The sequence below is a fragment of the Mytilus edulis genome, chromosome 1 (genome assembly GCF_963676685.1).
Source record: "Mytilus edulis chromosome 1, xbMytEdul2.2, whole genome shotgun sequence".
Taxonomy (NCBI): domain Eukaryota; kingdom Metazoa; phylum Mollusca; class Bivalvia; order Mytilida; family Mytilidae; genus Mytilus; species Mytilus edulis.
In genome coordinates, this window is record NC_092344.1 from 45,730,749 (window position 1) to 45,751,271 (window position 20,523).

General features: G+C 33.1%; 1 protein-coding gene across 2 annotated transcripts; it reads right to left on the minus strand.

The window, feature by feature from the left end:
- Positions 1–562: 562 nt before the first annotated feature.
- Positions 563–20,493, minus strand: LOC139512905 (methyltransferase-like protein 27). 2 transcript variants are annotated; one of them, XM_071300869.1, is made up of 6 exons: positions 20,336–20,493; positions 19,302–19,427; positions 6,031–6,159; positions 4,851–4,989; positions 2,954–3,046; positions 563–979 (listed from the first exon to the last, which is right to left on the minus strand). In XM_071300869.1, the coding sequence occupies exons 2-6, from the start codon at positions 19,413–19,415 to the stop codon at positions 783–785; spliced, it is 672 nt and encodes a 223-aa protein (XP_071156970.1). In that variant the 5' UTR covers positions 19,416–19,427; positions 20,336–20,493; the 3' UTR covers positions 563–782. The 2 variants fall into 2 exon arrangements, with proteins under 2 accessions (XP_071156970.1, XP_071156980.1); XM_071300879.1 differs by lacking the exon at positions 20,336–20,493 and adding an exon at positions 20,099–20,213.
- Positions 20,494–20,523: the final 30 nt, after the last annotated feature.

Consider the following 20,523-nt stretch of genomic DNA (forward strand, 5'->3'; position numbering starts at 1 on the left):
CTTATATAGAAGAAACGCCCGTCAGGTGTATCAAACATGGAAGTCTTGGATACCCTTCCAATGCATAGAAACGAGATGAACAATCTTTGTAGCTTGGTCTTTGGAAAATCTTTAAAGGTATTTTAATTGCTTTTCTTTTCAAAATATAATTCAGTGCATTTAAAGCTTTTAATGTGTTGTTATATATTCAAATTAAGAGCTCAATTATTAATATACGTTACTGGTATTAAAAGAAACAGCTCTTGTTTTTTTGTGAGAAGACGTCATAAAGTTGTTAAACGTTGTAAAACTGGACATATACTACCAAAAACCTATAAATCAATACGGATGTAAAAGGGTAAACCAAAAAATAACTGACTAGAATAGATTACCTTAGCCGTATTTGGCACAATCTTTTTTTGGATATTTTGGATCCTCAATGCTATTCAACTTTGTATTTGTTTGGCTTTATAACTATTTTGATCTGAGCGTCACTGATAAGTCTTATGAAGACGAAACGCGCGTCTGGCGTATTAAATTATAATCCTGGTACCTTTGATAACTATGTCATCTCTGACGGATATCGGGATAGAAACTTTTATTAATATAGGGCAGGATGTCACCTAGCTTGTTATATATCACACCTTCAACATTAATCAGAGACATTATACAGTAGTTAACAGTTATTTAATCAGTTGTACAGTGAAAATAATGATATACCTCTATTACAAAAAAGAACCAATGTTTTCCGATTAGGTCTTTTTAACTATTTCTTTTTAACACTAATCTTAAGCAACCACGTATTATATATGTTGGGTTGTCTTTTGAAATACAAGTATTATTCCAGTTGCCCCAGCAATGTAATTGTTTTGATTTTCTTCCTTCACTTTTTTCCATTGGCCTGATTCTTCGAGATTTTTCATAAGTGGTACAATTGTATTAACATACATTGGAACAACATCAAAGTGTTTTGGATTTGTATTTATTGCAACATATCCTCCTGGAAAATAGTAATCAATATATACTAAACAACCAATTGAAAATACCCCGGGTTTTCAAATGCAGTATATTATGCATCTGGGTTAAGGCATAATATCTGCTGAACTATAACATAAAATGGTTAACACTGATATAAGTACACTCGAAAATTATATAATGCAGAATGAGCTACGACAAACAAGAATTTTGCATTATGGACTTTCTTTTATAATGATGAAACATTACTGCAGCGCATACTACGTATACGATATTCAAGAATTTGTTGTTTCTATCAGAAATTCATGTTTTTGATGTTTGCGGTTTCAACAGAATGAACTACGACAAACGATATTTACTTAATTTTCCATTAAATATCTTTATATTTATGTAGAAAGATAACAGCAACTACTAGAAATTCAATATATTTATGATCATCAACGACATAATGGACGACTTCCGCTTTATGAGCAGAAAATGCTTATTGTTTTGGACCACCCGAGTCCTCGTACCCTTGTTTGCGTTATGCTATGAAGCTGGAATCGTACACGCTTATGTTGTATTTCTAGCATGCATATGTATAGAAAGAAGGTCAGTAAAAAAAACACAGGAATGTTAAGTGTGTTAAAATAATTATTATGAATAAAGCATATATTAAAAGCAAGCTATACATGTTAGTAGATGTGGCGAAAATAAACACTATCATTATGGCATGTGCATACCACAATTCTGTAGCAAAGATAACAATATGACAATCTAAAAGAGGGACGAAAGATACCAGAGGGGCAGTCAAACGCATAGATCGAAAATAAACTGACAACGCTATGGCTAAAAAAAGAGACACAACATAGAAAACTAAAGACTAAGCAACTCGGACCCCAAAAAAAACTGGGAGTGATCTCATGTGCTCCGAAAGGGTACTAATTAAGTTGACAATTCACATGATACAAGACCATGTAAACTAGATATCCCATACCTGTACAGAGCATATGGGTGGCTTGGGGCATTACAAATACGGAAATACCTCGCTAAGTATAGCTAAACTCTTTTGCTTTCAAACTGTTTTGCGCTAGGTTTGTTTCAATTTCATTTTGGCGTACAGATATGGATAAGGGCCTGATAAATGCAGCAGTAGTATACCGGTGTTCAAAAGTCATAAATCGATTGAGAACAAATAAATCCAGGTTACAAAACAAAAGCTTAAAATATTACACAAAATACTTCCATTGTGACTCAAGTTCTTCAAACTTTTATCATACAATTTAATTTATCTATTGGGTGTCTATATGCCATTTTGTGTTTCTTTGTTGAAATATTAATTTGTTTTTATAGTGATTAAGATATAACATAATGATCACTGCTGTACCCCAAGTTTTTATATTTTTACCTATTATATCTGTTAGTTTTGCTCACACTTTGTTATTAATATCATGAAAACAAATATGCGACTGTCATATAAGTGGGATGTTTTGCTAGCTATTATAAAACAAAGTTTCATTTACCATCTGCTACATAAGGAAATGCCTGTACAACGGCAGGAATATAAGAGTTTTTTCCCTTTTGTTTGATGTGTTTGTGCTTTTAATTTTGCCATTTAATAAGAGACTTTCCTTTGAGTTCGGTACTTTTAAATTTTGCTATTTTACTTTTCACTAGGAAATTGAAAGTGTTTGACTTGTCACAAAACATAAAGCAACCAACAAAAAAGATAAACTACCGATCAGGGAGTACTCAGGAGAATGGTTATTAACACCATTTACAACTTACAAACAAATCATGTATCGTCAGTCTAAAAGACGAATTTCTTGTTGATTTGCATTTTGGTGGTTTGCCTTTTCATCTTGGAATAGATTGCGTTTTTCAACACTCAAATTACATCGCATAAATTCACGGAAGGCATAAAACAATGATAACAAATGGTAAATAATAAATGTACCTTAGTAAAATATTAATATGATATTAATATATATATATATATATATTAATTTTAATATCGTACCTGGCTTTGTCACTCGCAACATTTCAGATAGTGAATTTACTGGTAGAGCGCCTCCACCAAATCCGCCTCGGCATACAACTACATCATACGCATCTAAAAGTTATGAGATATTTCGTGATAACATATTTGTTTTGAAAGCGAATGTTTGTCAGAACGCAGACAACTGAAAAATTGAATACTCTAGATATAAATTTGAATATTGGATCACTATGTAGAACATTACACGAGAGGTTTTGGCTTTGTTTGAACCGAATCAGGTTAATCATTAGTATCAAGATTCCTTTTTTGAGAATTGTTCGCACCAAATAATTTATTGCACGGAAAGAACCGAATCATAATCTTTTTCCAGCATGAAAAAATAACTTTAAAACCAATAAATTGGAACTAAGAAGCTGACATTTGGTTAAAATCTATGATAAAAATTCATTTCTATATAAATAAAGGCAACAGTAGTATACCGCTGTTCAAAACTCATAAATCCATGGACAAAAAAACAAAATCGGGGTAACAAACTAAAACCGAGGGAAACGCATTAAATATAAGAGGAGAACAACGACATTACACCGAAACGTAACACATACAGAAACGGACCAAGCATCAGACAAAACACCACGAGAATAACAAATATAACATGAAAACCAAATACATGAATTTGGGATAGACAAGTACCGTGCCACGTCTTATCTCAATTTCTCAAAAATAAGAGAAAACACAAACGACTCAACGTTAAAATGCAACACACACAGAAATGAACAATAATATAACAATGGCCATCTTCCTGACTTGGTACAGGACACTTTTAAAGGTGGAATAAAAGTGGTGGGTTGAACCTGGTTTTGTGGCATGCCAAACCTCGAATATACGAGGAAAAAATCGCCAAAAGTCTTTTTTTTTATTCTGAAACTTACATATGAAGTTGTAAAAACTGCAACACAGAAATCTAGGGATTTGTTTAAAAAACAGAGCACTGGAAACGTTTGCTTTTGCTTGCTTGAAATATATTTACATTATTTGGCGAAAAGAACATTCTCTGAAAAAAAAACAATCATCTACCTTGGACGCCTTTTCTCCGCTATAAAACCAGTACCTGTGTCAATTCGGAACCACACTCAGCGTGTGGCGTTCACATGGTTTTTGTGCTTTAAAAAATCTAATGTTTATAAGTTCCTTACCGGTTGAACAGGATGCAATCACATTTACTCTACTTCAATTGACCACGGAGGTGTTGAATATGAATAAAGGTCATATCATCGAGGCACATGTATATTGGAAAAGGTTGCTTCAAATCTACCTGTGGTTACATTTGCTTATCTATTGAAAATAACATTATTGCTTCGATTGTTTTTTTTTTTTTGACATTCGATAAATATAAATTCACAGAATATAATCCTTCTAGCATTAATTAAAGATATTCTGAATATGCTTTTGATAAATATAATGACATTGCACTCAGACTTCTTTAAACTGAGTTTTACTGCGTATTGTTATGTGTTTCTTTATTCTAAATTGGCTATAAGTACAGGGGGAATTGAGATCTCACAAAACATGTTTAACCCCGCCGCACTTTTGCGCCTGTCCTAAATCAGGAGCTCTGGCCTTTGTAGTTGAGTGTCACGCCCATTTTCATTGCAATAGTACACAATTTAATAAGGGGCAAGCTAAGGACCACCTCCGGGTTCGGGGTTTCGCTGCGTTGAAGACCCATTGGTGGCATTCGGCTGTTTCCTGCTCTTTGGTCGGGTTGTTGTCTCTTTAACATATACCCATTTCCATTTTCACTTGTATTATTACATTTTTTATTTTATTTTTTCAACTTACTTTTTTATCATATATTTTTTTACATTGGTTGATTTATTCCTGTTGTATTTCATCCTGCATGAAATCTTTCTATACCAACCTTTGCCAATTTTTGTGTTGCCTGTTTCTGGTATATTCTCTTCATAATATTTTCTGTAAACATCCTTCCTTTTAGCAATTGCAATCATGTTCTTATTGGGTTCCAGGGATTCTATATTGCAAAACCCTAATTTCTGCAACTTGAAATAAAGAAATTGGGAAAAGTTACATAGATGACAACGGATATTTTCCCTTTGTTGTTACTAAAATCCCGTCTCCTTTTCTCCGATTGTTACCTACCAAATTAGATATACTACCGGATTTGTACTTACACGAGCGACAAGACATGTGCCACGTATAAATAAACATCTGTGTGCGCCTTTTTTGTGGGGTTTGTTTTGATGCGTTTTGTGAATTGCTGTTTTTCTTCTTTTTGTTTAAGCCATCGCTCTGTCAGTTTAATTTCGACTGATGCGTTTGATTGTCCCTTTGAGAAGGTGGAATCTTTTATCTCAAGGTCACATCAAATATGAAATGCAAATACTCGCACATAAAGAGATGTGATATGCCTGTTACTGATAAAACTCTACACAGCAGACCAAATGACACAGAAATTAACAACTATAGTTCAAGGTCACCGAAATATATAAATACTAGGGATTTTCTTATTACATGCATATATTACCTTAGCCGTATTTGGCACAACTTTTTGGAATTTTAGGTTCTCAATGCTCTTCAACTTTATACTTAATTGGCTAATATTAACATCTAAATGCCTTACAATATTTTAAATGATAATTTAGTAGCAATATTACCCCTCACTGATGTTGTATAATTATAATGCGACTTAAAACTGAAAGTAATCTTGTTTTGGTTATTCAGTACTTTTATATTTTCCAAAAAAGTATTTTTGTTTCTAGACTGTAGACTATTTAAACACAAAAGCAAAGGAACAACGCTTTTATAGCTGCTCGTCATCTCAAAGTATCAGTGAGACTATTGGTTTTTTTCTATAACATTTTTTCGTCTTTTAGGTTGTGGTTGCATCAATCTTATCTTTTTTTTTTATAAAATGCATGATATTTCACACATTTTTTCAAATTCAAAACGATCGTAGCATACTTCTACTCATTCCTGTTATATTTTGATATTTTCATTAAATCAATTATTATTAGTGTACTAATCAGATAAATATATTCAAAATTTACAAATACTGCCAGTTTTCAATCATTAGTACTTACTTCTATTCCTACAAGACCAGTGCCAGCAGCGACATCTAGTATACAAATATCTTGTCTGTGCTTTGGAAATAAATCTGCCACTGCATTTGCAATATATTGAGGTCCATTGCAATCTAATAGTTTGTGATCCTTAATAAGAAGGTGAAAATTATGAGAGAAAGAAAGCATATTCATATATGAATACCTACAAGTACTTCGTAAAGGTACAAGCTATATCAAACATTTTACTGAGAAATAAGATATACCGTGTTGGTGCTATGGAATAAAGTAAAATCAAAAATACCATACTCCGCGTAAAATTTCAAAACAGGATGTATTATTCAAATGGCAAAATCAAAAGCTCGACCAAATCAAACGAATGGACAACAACAGTATTCCCTACTTGGAACATACATTTTGTTATGTAGAAAATGGTGGATAAAACGTGGTTTTAAAGCTAGCTTAACCTCTCACCTATATGACAGTCGTATACAATTTTTTCATATTGACAACGATGTGTGAACAAAACAAACTGACACAACAGGTAAAAATGTAAAAAATGGGGGTTCATCAGTGAACGTTGTATTATTATCTTAATCAATACAAAAACCAACAGATATATAAACAAACATTTGCCATGACACAATGACACAATTATAGTGCCACGTCATATATAACCAACAAGGCATACAGAAAAGCCATATCATCAAAAATGAAAGACAATAATACAAGATTAAAAACTAATTGTTCAGAGAACAATTGAAGGTCTTTCCATCCAAAACTATGTATTTTGATATGAAAGTAGTAAAATTCGGTTTAAAATGTAATTTCCGGCGTCAAATGATCGCTTATTGAACACTGATTCCTAAAATATATGGTTTCTATGAAATATATTTAAATACTGGAGATAATTTGTTACTTCCACTTTGAAAAATGTTACTTCCGGTATTATTTGAATGTTTAATTGGCACTGATTCCAAAAATATCTCGTTTTATATACTTTTTATATTATCAAGTACATACAAATAGCTACTTCCGGTAACACAAGGTTACTTCTGGTTGGCTTTTCCAAACTTAAATATCTTGAAACCTTGTCAATATCATATATCGTGTTTAAAAAGCGGTGATTTTGAAATGACATTGGCCTTTCAGCTTAACTCTTTTTTTCTTTTGTTTGAACCAAGGACCTCAAATCAAAAGACCCTAGGTCTCTATCACTTATGGTGTAAATTCACATTGCGATAAGACGTGTCACGGTACTTGTCTATCCCAAATTTATGTATTTGGTTTTGATGTTATATTTGTTATTCTCGTAGGATTTTGTCTGATGCTTGGTCCGTTTCTGTGTGTGTTACATTGTAGTGTTGTGTCGTTGTTCTCCTCTTATATTTAATGCGTTTCCCTCAGTTTTAGTTTGTTATCCCGTTTTTGTGTTTTGTCAATGGATTTACGAGTTTAAACAGCGGTATACTACTGTTGCCTTTATTTACCCATTACAATTACATTTTACTTATTCTAATTACAGAAGGGGAAATAACTCTCATATGGAGTTTCCAGAACACTTAGGTCAAAATTGTTTTTAAGATCCTGAGGATATATAACGAGTAAATTGAAGAAACTCTTTGGTCGTAATCGTTAACGGTTGCGAAGGAGATATGTACACAAGACAAACAGCGCTTGGGAGATAACTCTTACAATAAAAAGTGTTCGGCTAAACGGGGTCAGTTTCATAATTGTAATAACTGTTCGATAGCATACACAAAAAATCTAAGCAACATCTTGCGAAACAAAAAAGCACCGTCAGAAAAAAGTGGCTGAACAAGAATAAAAAGTAATAATAATAATAATAATGATAATAATCAGAAGAAAAAGAAAATGAAAACCAATAGATTTTTCCACAGAAAGCGGAAAGACCTAATTATCAGAAGACAATCAATATCTTTCCACAGAAAAGTGGTCATATGCAGTGTCAAATGATAACTTAATATACGCTGATACCCAAATTATATGGTTCCTAAACAATTTGTAGAAATTAGGGAAATAATTTGTTACTTTCGGTCTGAAAAATGTCACTTCCGGTATTATATGATAGTTTATATGAAACTGATTCCAAAAATACATGGTCTTTTATACTTTTACATCACACAAGTACAAAACAAAAAGCTACCTCCTGTTTACTACAAGAGTGCACACGCTGAAATGTCTCGCCTTCTTTTCTTATCATTGATATTATGTTGATAGTCCTAAATATAAAGCTTTATTTCAACTGTCACATAAACTTATCATTAACCAAGAAAATTGAACATTGACCAATGAACCATGAAAAAGAGGTCAAGGTCAGATGAACCATACCAGGCAGGCATGTACAGCTAACAATTTTTCCATATAACAAATATAGTTGACCCATTGCTAATAGTTTAAGAAACAGACCAAAACACAAAAAGTTAACAGAGCAACGAACCGTGAAAATGAGGTCAAGGTCAAATAAAACCTGCGTGACTGACAGATAGATCATAAAATATTTCCATACAGCAAATATAGTCGACCTATTATTGCATATAGTATTAGAAAAAAGAACAAAATATCAAAATCTTAACTTTGACCACTGAACCATGAAAATGAGTTCAAGAACAGATAACACCTGTCAGCTAGACATGTACACCTTACAATCATTCCATTCACCAAATATAGTAGACCTATCGCATACAGTATAAGAAAAACAGACCAAAACACAAAAACTTAACTTTAACCACTGAACCATAAAAATGAGGTCAAGGTCAGATGACACCTACCAGTTGGAAGTGTACACCTTACAGTCCTTCCATACACCGAATATACTAGACCTATTGCTTATAGTATCTGAGATATGGACTTGACCACCAAAACTTAACCCTGTTCACTGATCCGTGAAATGAGGTCGAGGTCAAGTGAAAACTGTCTGACGGGCATGAGGACCTTGCAGGTACGCACATACCAAATATAGTTATCTTATTACTTATAATAAGAGAGAATTTAACATTACAAAAAAACTTTTTTCAAGTCACTGAACCATGAAAATAAGGTCAAGGACATTTGACATGTGACTGACAGAAACTTCGTAACATGAAGCATCCATATACCAAGTATGAGGCATCCAGGATTTCCATCTTCTAAAATATAAAGCTCTTAAGAAGTTAGAAAACGCTACCGCCGCCTCCGGATAAATATCCCTATGTCGAGTTTTCTGCGACTTTTGTCGCAGGCTCGACAAAAAGTCATTTACGGTTGGATTTTCAAGGACATGTAGAGTGCAACCTAATGATTTATCACGTTTGAAAAAGAAGTAAAAGCAAATGTCAAAATCTAGAACGTCAAATTAAACACAGAAAAGTAGAAAGACCTAATAATAATCAGAAGAAAACCAATAGGTCTTTCCACAGAAAGAGGAAAGACCTAATAATAATAATAATAATTAAGACGCTTTTGCATCTTAATAATTAGTATCTGGACTTAAAGGGGTGAACACAAGTAAATGATGCCAGTTTACTTACCCAGTGAACCATTCATAGGCTAAATTTAAAATGTATGCCACTATATCCATAAACAGTTGATACATGCCTTAACATTTATAAATGTTTATCTAGGATTTTACTTTTCTTTTGTGTCACGACCTTATATCTATAACTTTGTCTGCCCCTCTGGTATTTTTCGCCCCTCTTTTATAACTGGCTTTGTTAAATGGGTTTTGCTCATTGTTATGGACCGTACTACGCTCTGCATACTTACCTATACCCTCAGCTTAGAGTGAATAAACAAGATAATATTTAATTCTTTTCTTTCTCTCTTTTTTACTAAACTATATCTGTTGATAAACTAATTGATTTGTTCTTTCCTTTTTTGTCAGGAGAAATGCACGGAAATTTTGAATTGATTTTAATTTTCAGATGGCGAGTGCGTGAATGTAACTGAATCCGTTCAGTTAATCGCGACTATGATACTGGTTATCATATTGATGATATTTTGTTTTGGACTATACTGTGAATATTCACATACTACTTCCAAAAAGGTATATAATGACAATCAAAGAGAGACAACAAGTTTCCATCAAAAATAACTTTAAGCTCCAAAAAAGAGTTTGTCAGTTATATTACGAAATATGAATAATAAAGGTTGAGAAATAAGTTAAGTTATTCCGAAATCAAATAACATTTTCCTATCCATCCTTTGATCAAAATGCATTGTTATCTGAAGCAATAGATCTATTTAACTTGTTTCAGAAATAGATAAAATGAAGTATGACATTTAAACTAATGCAATCTGTTATATATTATATTACTTAGTCTCTTGATGAGCTCCGCAGCCATGAAATTTATTTAGTTTACATGACAAGTGATATACTAGGGACTTGCATGACCTCTTTTTCAGCCATGGCGTTGTCCGTTTTGACAACTATCAATTGAACAATCAAATGTTCAAATGTTCATTATCAAATGTTCAAATGTTCATTATCAAATGTTCAAATGTTCATTATCAAAATTAATGTTCAAATGTTCATTGTCAAATGTTCAAATGTTCATTATCCGTAGATTGTTTTGTTGTTTGGTCTTACTGACCCCATCTTCATCTAAAAATTCATATCAATCTTAGATATATGAGTTAGAAAGTCCAGTCCCTTTCATATCTTTTATCTCCCTTTATACACACCATCGACCAATTTTGTTTAACTTCGAAAAGAGAGTTTTCACATATGGAGTTTGACGGATAGTTAAGCGTACTTGTAACAAGTCTCGTAAATGTTGCTTTATCAAATATGTTGGGTTTTTTTGCCAAGCAAGGGAGAATATTACTCGAAAGGTTTAACTGCAAAACAGACATACCATTACACATTTGCATGTTATCATAATGTATTATAATTGCTGTATTTCAAACTAGGTGAGATGCAGTTATCAATTAACCAATCAAATTTCAAAATGTTCAAAATCTCTCTGATGTGTGTTTCGTTTGGTGTAATTGACCTACGTTGCATTTCACGTGTTTTAATTTATATCCGTCTTAGATATACACTTATCTACATGCTGATGATGATGGTATATAATTATAGATATACACAACCGTCGAACTTCATTTTGTTTTAAGTGTAAGCTAGGTGCTTGCAAAAATATCAAATGTATGCGTAAGCTTATTAATCTTTAAAAAAAAAAATATAACGATAATACAATGGTAAACTTTATTTAAAAGCATTCACTGCTAATTTTTTTTTTTTTTTTTTGGTCGAAATGCAACATCTTTTAAAACTTCATATTCCATCTAAATCAAGGTAACTTAACCACAGTGAAAGTGTTATAAACATCAAAGAAAATCGATGCTCGGTTGGTCATCTGACGATTCGGGAAAACCTTTTCAAATGAATAATATGTTCGGCAATGATGATGGTTTGAGTCTTGATAACGGGTTAATAAAGCTACGTAAAGTTGTTTTTTTTTTATAACAAATAAATATATCAAGTTTAGACATATTTATATTCTGTAAAGAACTTTATTAATAATTGTTATAAATATCAATTTTATTCAATCATTGTTTCTTCCTTCAATATACATGGTAAAATTGATGTTCTAAATCATGTCCCGTTTTGTGTACACTAAGCCTACAAAAGGCCTACATTGACTAACGACTGCATGCAGACAAAACATGATTTAAACTACATGTAAACATTGAGTTTTATCAATGGGAACGTAATTGTGTGAAGTTTACGTGTGAGTTACACTAACACAACACCGAGTTTAGGTCAATGTGAACACGGCCTAAGAATGTAACTTTAACACACTAATGAGTGTTATATAATTAGTTGTTATATTTTATATATCATTCACGCAATATTTCGCTAAACACACTAGCTTCATCGGGCTTGTGTATCTATCTAGGTGTAATCGGATGCATAATAAAAAGTATTTTTGTAGCTTGAACAACACAAAATTTGAGTAAAAGCTTAACATATTTATTGATGGTCTATATAAAACATATTTTTGCCGTTTATTGTACATAACAGTTCTTAAATCCAAACAAATAGTTGTTCTAGTTAAATAGAATGGATTTCAGGATCTGTTCCTTTGGTTTTGGGTAGAACTGTTTTTCATCCCTCCCATTAATTCTATCAGGCTCAATAGTACATGTACGTAGCTGATGCTTCCAGAACTGTCTCGTAAATGGACAGTTTCTTCCTTTAGTATAAAACAAGCGGTGATTGTTAAGTTTGATGTTGAATTAAGTTTCTGTTTCACCAACGTACTTCAAAGGAAAGGAACTGTCCAATTACGAGACATATATTAAGAACAGGGCATACTTTTGAAACTATCACCTTTCCAATAATTGAGGTAAACCAAATTTGGGACTCCGAAAGGAGAAAACAGAGAGAAAGGTTCTGGATGCATCATCTACATACTCTTGAACCTGATGGACTTAATGAGAGGGATGAAAAACAGTTTTACCTAAAACCAAAGGAATAAACTCTGAATTTCATTCTATATAACTTAAACAACTATTTGTTTGGATTTAAGAATTGTTATGTACAATAAACGGCAAAACTATGTTTTCTGTAGACCATCAATAAATATGTTAAATTTATGTTTTTTGCTCTTGTAGATAGTGCCCGATTAAAACGGCTGGGTTTGGTTTGGTTTTTTTTTTTGCTCTGTAGCGTGAAAAAACTTGAATTGACATCCCACTCATTTGCTTTAATTCCTTTCTATAATTTGTCACTAAAACTGATGTCATATATGTCTTTATATATATTCAGATCCTGTGCTTTATAAAAGGGACGATCGATCTAGTAAAAAAGGGACATATACTGATACTCTCCGATTACAGTTAACCGTGTTATTAATGTCTATCGAAACATAAATAACTCAACGGGAGTAAATAGTTTCTATCTTTTTATTTGTTTCTTATGTATAACATTATCAGCAGTGCGTAGCCGTAAACTGACAGAACATAAAATATGTTAAAAAAAACTTCTGTATTTTATCATCAACCAAAAAAAATTAAATTACAAAAAAGGTGAATGCCTTTTATTCAAATGATTTTAAAATGACATTTAGGAATTTGATATAAAAGTATAAATTGCTATTAAAAACTAAATTAAATGTGCATTAAATTACAAGGAGAATGGCCATTAAAGCAAACAGCATAATGAATATATTAAAACGGAAAATATTCATTAAAAATGCCTTTTATCCAGAAAAGGGGAAAATAAATATATGCTTTAACAACAGTAATCGTATGATTTTATCCGATATTTGATAATCTTACAACAAAACCGATAAATTTTCCTCATAAATAAAATGAAAACAATAAATTATAATGAAAAGAAAAAAATATAATATTCTCAAATGATAAAGTTTTTTAAAATATGAAATGTTTGAAAAAAGTTACATTTGAATTCGGTTCAGTTTGGTAACTGTCACCCGTTTATAAAGTTTCTGTTACTTGACATTGACCTTTAGTCGTTTATAGAGAGGGCTTACATAGGCTTTGCATGTTGCCCAATCCAATTCAATTTATTTGAATAAAATACTATTTAAACTAATTAAACTGACTTCCTGTCACCCGATGGTTCCTTTTGGTCATCTATTCCCATGATTTCGTACTTTAGGTGTGACTCATCAAATTCCGGTTCAACTTGCCCTTTAGATGAGGGGCCTGATGGGGTGTTCCATCACGATTGACGAGTTGATATTTTTGTCAATCACGATTCACAGAAAATGAATTTCCATGATCCTAATCACGAAAATATAAAAAAAAAATCTTTAGAAAAACGGATCACGATAGAAAAAATGCGCCGATCACGAAGAACGAAAACAACCCATCAGAAATCTGTGTATTTTGAATAACCTCTGAAACAACTTTTTGAGTGTCCGTAGATACCCGGGTAGAACTGTTTTTCATGTTTGACATTATACGATGGTACTACGACATTATATGATGGTACTTTGACATTATACGATGGTGATCTAAGAGGGGCCTGATGTATGGAACGCCGTAACTGCCTTATGTTAAAAACTATCATTATACGATGGTACTTTGACATTATACGATGGTACTTTGACATTATACGATGGTACTTTGACATTATACGATGGTACTTTGACATTGTATGATGGTACTTCGACATTATACGATGGTACTTTGACATTATATGATTGTACTTTCAAATTTTTATTGAAAGTTCTATCGACAATAGAATAACACAGATACATTCAAAACCAAGGTTATGTCAATTTACCAAAATTATGTCGTCTAGACTTTATTTAAATACACATACGAGATATCATGTTTCATAATAAAAAATGTATCTCGGTGAGCCATTTAAAACTATCAGAGCGTTTATAAAAATGTCTTTAACAATTAACTTGGGTTATCTCGCCTGGAAATGTCCAATATTCTTGAACATGTTTCCGACGAAAATACGAATACGAATACAAAAGTTTTTATTTTGATTCGGTTTACATTTAAGAATACAAACATAAGCTCTTAAGAGCTTTTTACATAATATAAATAACATAAACACAACATTTAAACACACAAACATGCAGACAAGACATATAACAGCATAGGCACATTGGAAAACAAGCACTACTAAAATACATATCTTAACAACCAAAGCTGAAGCACAACTAAAATTAAGCACTAATAAAAATATAGCACATATGCAAACATTTAAGGCATACTAGTATGTTAGAGCAACTTCTAAAATATGAAAAAGCTTATCTACATGCAGATCAACAACATTTTAAACACAAAAGAGGAAGAACTTATTGAATTTCAAGACCAGAGTTCAATGGTTATAAATAGACTTAAAATTTTATCGGAAGAACCTACATGCAATATAGTCCGAGATTACTCTGACGTCCAACGGCTGTTTTGCCAGACAAGCTGGGGCCGTGGGACGTCAGAGCTCGTCCCATATCAAAACGTGGATATTTGCCGACCCAAAATAGATGCGCTGCTTCGTCGCTTCTGGTGCCGACTGACGGCCTTGGAATTATATAAATCGGGCATCAATCTGTTCATTTTTCATTTATCTTTTCATTTATGTAAGTTTCACCTACCTGCCAACTTTTATTTTTCCATATTTTAACAGTTTTCACAGAGACCGATCGATTTCTGCATTTTGACTTTCACTTTCAAATGGACGTCAAGTTACGACAGAGTTCGTGGCCTCGAGACTCAAATATGCAAATTTTGTAGGAAATCGATGTTTAACATTTAGTAGCCAACCACGATTTTTCACCTCCTTTACAGGAGATCGGTATTAAGCATTTAGTTCCGACCACGAGAACAATCGAAAGCTCTCGGACATTTAGATAACTTGCATCGTAAATGAACGAGGTGTTACATTATGGTCATTTGCATAAATCATCACTGTTTTCTCGTGGTCACGTGATAATCTTTGAAAATGAATGGCAAAATGCAGAAATCGATGGGTCTCTGTGAAAACTGTTAAAATATGGAAAAATAAAGGTTGGCAGGTAGGTGAAACTTACATAAATGAAAAGATAAATTAAAAATGAACAGATTGATGCCCGATTTAAATAATTCCAAGGCCGTCAGTCGGCACCAGAAGCGACGAAGCAGCGCATCTATTTTGGGTGGGCAAATATCCACTTTTTGTTATGGGACGAGCTCTGACGTCCCACGGCCCCAGCTTGTCTGGCAAAACAGCCGTTGGACGTCAGAGTAATCTCGGACTAAATGCAATATAGGGTCAACAAATGCATCTATTTAACACTATTTAGAATTGGTTTGCTGAACCCAGTTGAATGTCATCAGGTCAATGATGTAGTTACCTCATAGCATTATGGACACACATTGAGGGTTTGTCAATAGTTCACCTCATGGAAGTGCCCTTATTTGTTGGTGAGCACATTATTTGAACATTGACTATATTTGATTGTTTGTATTAATTAGCTTTCGTTGAAGTTGTTAAAAAGTTACTTGAATAAAGAGATGGTTTGAATGTTTTAGTATGCAAAGGTGGAGTAAGCTTATATCACCACTTATCCTAACCTCAAACAACTTGACCCAATGAACTTAATTCCATCATGTCTTTCATTTGATGAAGAGAGACATGTTGTTTTATTCTCTCGTTCTTTTCAGTGACGCTTGTCCAGGCCACACCTTGTTTGTCTTTTGACCTAGACGTTAGCTGTATGGCACATGAGTGTATTGCCAGAATGTTTGTCGTGACCGTCAGGTCAAATTACCGTTTTAGTGTTACTTGTCTCAAGTATGTTTCTATCTTTTTACCTAGGCTTCAGATATTTGACTTTTACACATATAGTGTAAAATAATTGATGTAACTTTGACAAATTTCTTCTATCATAGAAAGTGGCAGGGGATGATTGAGTTTAATGGAAATGCAAACAAAGAACTTTTGAGTTGATTGATATAAACCAAAAATTATGTATGAAACTTCATGTACAATGGTATAGTTCACTTTGTAATATGAGTGCTGTAATCGTAGAAGACGCAGTGAACAGAGTGTTGTACATGTATTTGTATGCTTTCATGTGCTATGCATTATGCTCATAAATGAGCACGAGTGTGTACATAGAGTGAATCCATACTCTGATTTTGTCAGTCAAAATTGAGGTCAAAACAATATATGTTTAATAGCGATATTGTGGAAAATATCTTTAACAATAAAATCAAATGTTATATAGAAATGTTCATAGCAAGGTTCTGACCAAGTGCATCCTGGCCAACACAGGCTATTACAAACTATCAGATGCTGAAATTTTAAAGATCAACTTGTGTTAATTTATCAACAAATAATTTCTTGTAATAATTTCCAAAAACTTTAAATAGTCATTTATTTCAAAGCTTTCATTGATTAAATGGCCATTTGGGGCAAATATTGGTCGGTCCCCTACTTCTGTGTTATTCAATTTAATATGTCCTTCAAGTCCATACTCTAGTATTTCGGTTCCACTAAGTTGTATGCCTACTGGGTTTTGAAGTTGGCCAGATGACCACAAAATCAAAGGAGACGATATAACTGTACAAATCCTATGACCAGCCCATGCTGTTTTCCACCGTTGAAGCCTTCTGTTTATCTCCTCATTATATATGAAATGTAGAGCTTCTAAATGCTGAAGGTTAAATGGTTTTAGAATATCTTGATCTTCCATATAACAAGAATGTGTCCCCAGTACACGAATGCCCCACTCGCACTATCATTTTCTATGTTCAGTGGACCGTGAAATTGGGGTAAACCCTCTAATTTGGCATTAAAATTAAAAAGATCATATCATAGGGAACATGTATACTAAGTTTGAAGTCGATTGGACTTCAACTTCATCAAAAACTACCTTGACCAAAAACTTTAACCTGAAGCGGGACAGACGGACGAACGAACGGACGAACGAACGGACGGACGGACGCACAGACCAGAAAACATAATGCCCCTCTACTATCGTAGGTGGGGCATAATAAAATAATAACATAGGATACCCTCAAATATGTCCCTCCATAATCTCTTAGACCCTTGATTGTGGGTACTCCGGCCTGTTAACATACTTCCATCACCCCTTTCACTGAGCATAAAGTCTGCAACTTACACGTTTTCCAGTCCCTTGTCCGATCTTATCGTTAGAGGCACACCGAAGTTGGCGACACCTGACAAAAACAGATTTAGACTGTTAGAGACGTGTTGTTATTACAGCATTTAAGAAAATGTGTCATTCTGCTTAAACCATCAACACCACCTATTATTATAAATTGCCAGCGTACAAACTTATGATCAGCTTATGGTTAGTGTCTATATGCCACAAGTGGTTAGTCCCCATTACGTTATAAACTCGTCTGTGAATTCTTCCCGATTTCTTTGTTTGAGCTTCAGATGAATCTAAACGTTGAATAGAGTCTCTTAGACGCCATCTCTGTACTCATCATCGTTAAGTTCTGAAAATGTACGTTTACTCAGATCGAACTGTGCCATTCTTCGATATATTCAGTTACGAGCAAAAGCTTTGCAACAAATCAAAATCCATTATCAAGTAAATTTTCAAGTGTTGATTTGTCTAGGTCAAATTTAAGAGGTCAGGAACTTCCTTGAATTTTCTGTGGTTTAATAGTCCCATATTTAATACACTCAATTCGACGCTTCATCGTGTCTGCTGTATTTGAAACTCCTAGAGCTTTTTATTCATGTCTCGAAAGCGAACCCACAATGTTTGGTGTTATTTATTCTCTTTTATAATGTACAAACACATGCTTCAATCAACCTTCTTTAGTACACTCAACATGAGTGATTCGTCCATTTTGTTTTTATGCCCCATTCATGTGCATTATGTTTTCTGGTCTGTGCGTCCGTCCGTCCGTTCGTCCCGCTTCATGTTAAAGTTTTTGGTCGAGGTAGTTTTTGATGAAGTTGAAATCCAATCAACTTGAAACTTAGTATTCATGTTCCCTATGATATGATTTTTCCAATTTTAATGCCAAATTAGAGATTTCTCTCCATTTTCACGGTCCATTGAACATATAAAATGATAGTGCGGATGGGGCATCCGTGTACTGGGGACACATTCTTGTTTTTTTCTAATTTCCCATGATTCCTTTTGTCTTTACAAAATGACAAAGTACCATCATATAATGTCAAAGTACCATCATATAATGTCAAAGTACCATCGTATAATGTCAAAGAACCATCATATAATGTCAAAGTAACAGCATATAATGTCAAAGTACCATCATATAATGTCAAAGTACCATCATATAATGTCAAAGTACCATCATATAATGTCAAAGTACCATCGTATAATGTCAAAGTACCATCATATAATGTCAAAGTACCATCGTATAATGTCAAAGTACCATCATATAATAATTACATTAGATGTATGTTTCATTATAATATTTTATTCTGATTGGCTAACTGCACATCACGTGTTATTCCGTAAGCAGTTGCATTACTCAATACAACTTTTCATTCATGATAACACGTGCTCCAACAATAAAGTGCACAGGTGAATTAAATAATAAAATATATAAAATTCGTGTTTTCATAATCATAGCTAAAAAATGTAACTATAAGTATTGAATGCTTCTTTTTGTAACTTTATAGGGTTGTAAAAGCGTTGACCGTGCGTACATTTTTAGAATGAAGCGCTTCCGCGCTTCATACAAAATGTACAATAAATACAAAAAGAAGCATTCAATTCTTAATTGATAGTTTTTAACATAAGGCAGTTACGGCGTTCCATACATCAGGCCTCTCTTATATCACTAACTTCGCCTCGATCATTAAAATGATTTACCTTGTCATATGTTTCAGCCCATTCATCATACAGTTGCTGATTCTCGCTGTGAGTACTGGGACAGCTCAAACACCAGGAATAATACTTCATGGCTTTTTCATATTGGTCTGACATGGCTACTCAAATCTTTTTATAACAAAAAGCAATTTGCATTAGAATGTAGAATTCATTTTTTCGATTAAGGTACTGATCGTTCGTTTTCAGTCTATGTTGAAGTTATTGATTTTTATAATTGCTGGAAAATGAAATATTTGTGTTTACTGATAAGGAAAACGGTATGATGCCGATAATAAGTTACTTCCCTTGAATAAAACGCCACACACTAAAACACAATAAAAGTAAAGGGGCAGTAAAAGAGCGATGTTCCAAACTTTAGTTTCTTTCAAAAAAATTATTAGAATAAAACTCCTATGAATATTTCAACATTTGTGTGGAATATTTGCTAGATCTGTCAATAGCTTTGTCAAAATTATATTTAAAAACATCTTTATTGGGACAATTAAACCTCTAGACCATGTGGAATAAATAATCACAAAGCAAAACACACAGTAAAACTTAGATCAAACGAAAATCGAGTCCGGTATTAGAATAAGTGACACATAAAAACAATACAAAATGTCTATGATCAACATACTTCAACAAAGGACTACTAGCAATTATACCTAAATACTAGCCCGACTTAGATTAACCTGAATGATATCTTCATCATTTGAAAATTAAGCACACGACCTCCATTTAATGATTTTAGTGTTATGTCGGATAAATTACGAATTCGAAGAAGAAAATTAATGTCTTACCAAAACCTTGTTTTAGAAGAAATGTGTTTCCGATGCGAAGACCCTAGCTATGAGTGAATCAACATTGATTTTAAAAAATACATCTTTAATGACACTAAAAATTAACGGTTCGATCCTGGTATCTATGGTGAGTTTATTTATTATTAATTATTCGCCAAACGTCTTGAGAATTGTCACATTATCAAACAGAATACTAATATGACAATGACAGAATTTCTTAAAACAAAAATAACTAACCTGGTATAAAAAGGGTAATCAAATGTGTCCGAAGCAGTGAGCGAATCGAGACTAAATTGAAATGAAGATATTTAATAGTTTTTAAAATACAAAACTCCATGAATTGATCATTGAACTTTCCATAGTTCATGCATCATTTAAATTAGGGATGGCAACGAGTACTCGAGTACTCGCTCGGAAGACCGAGT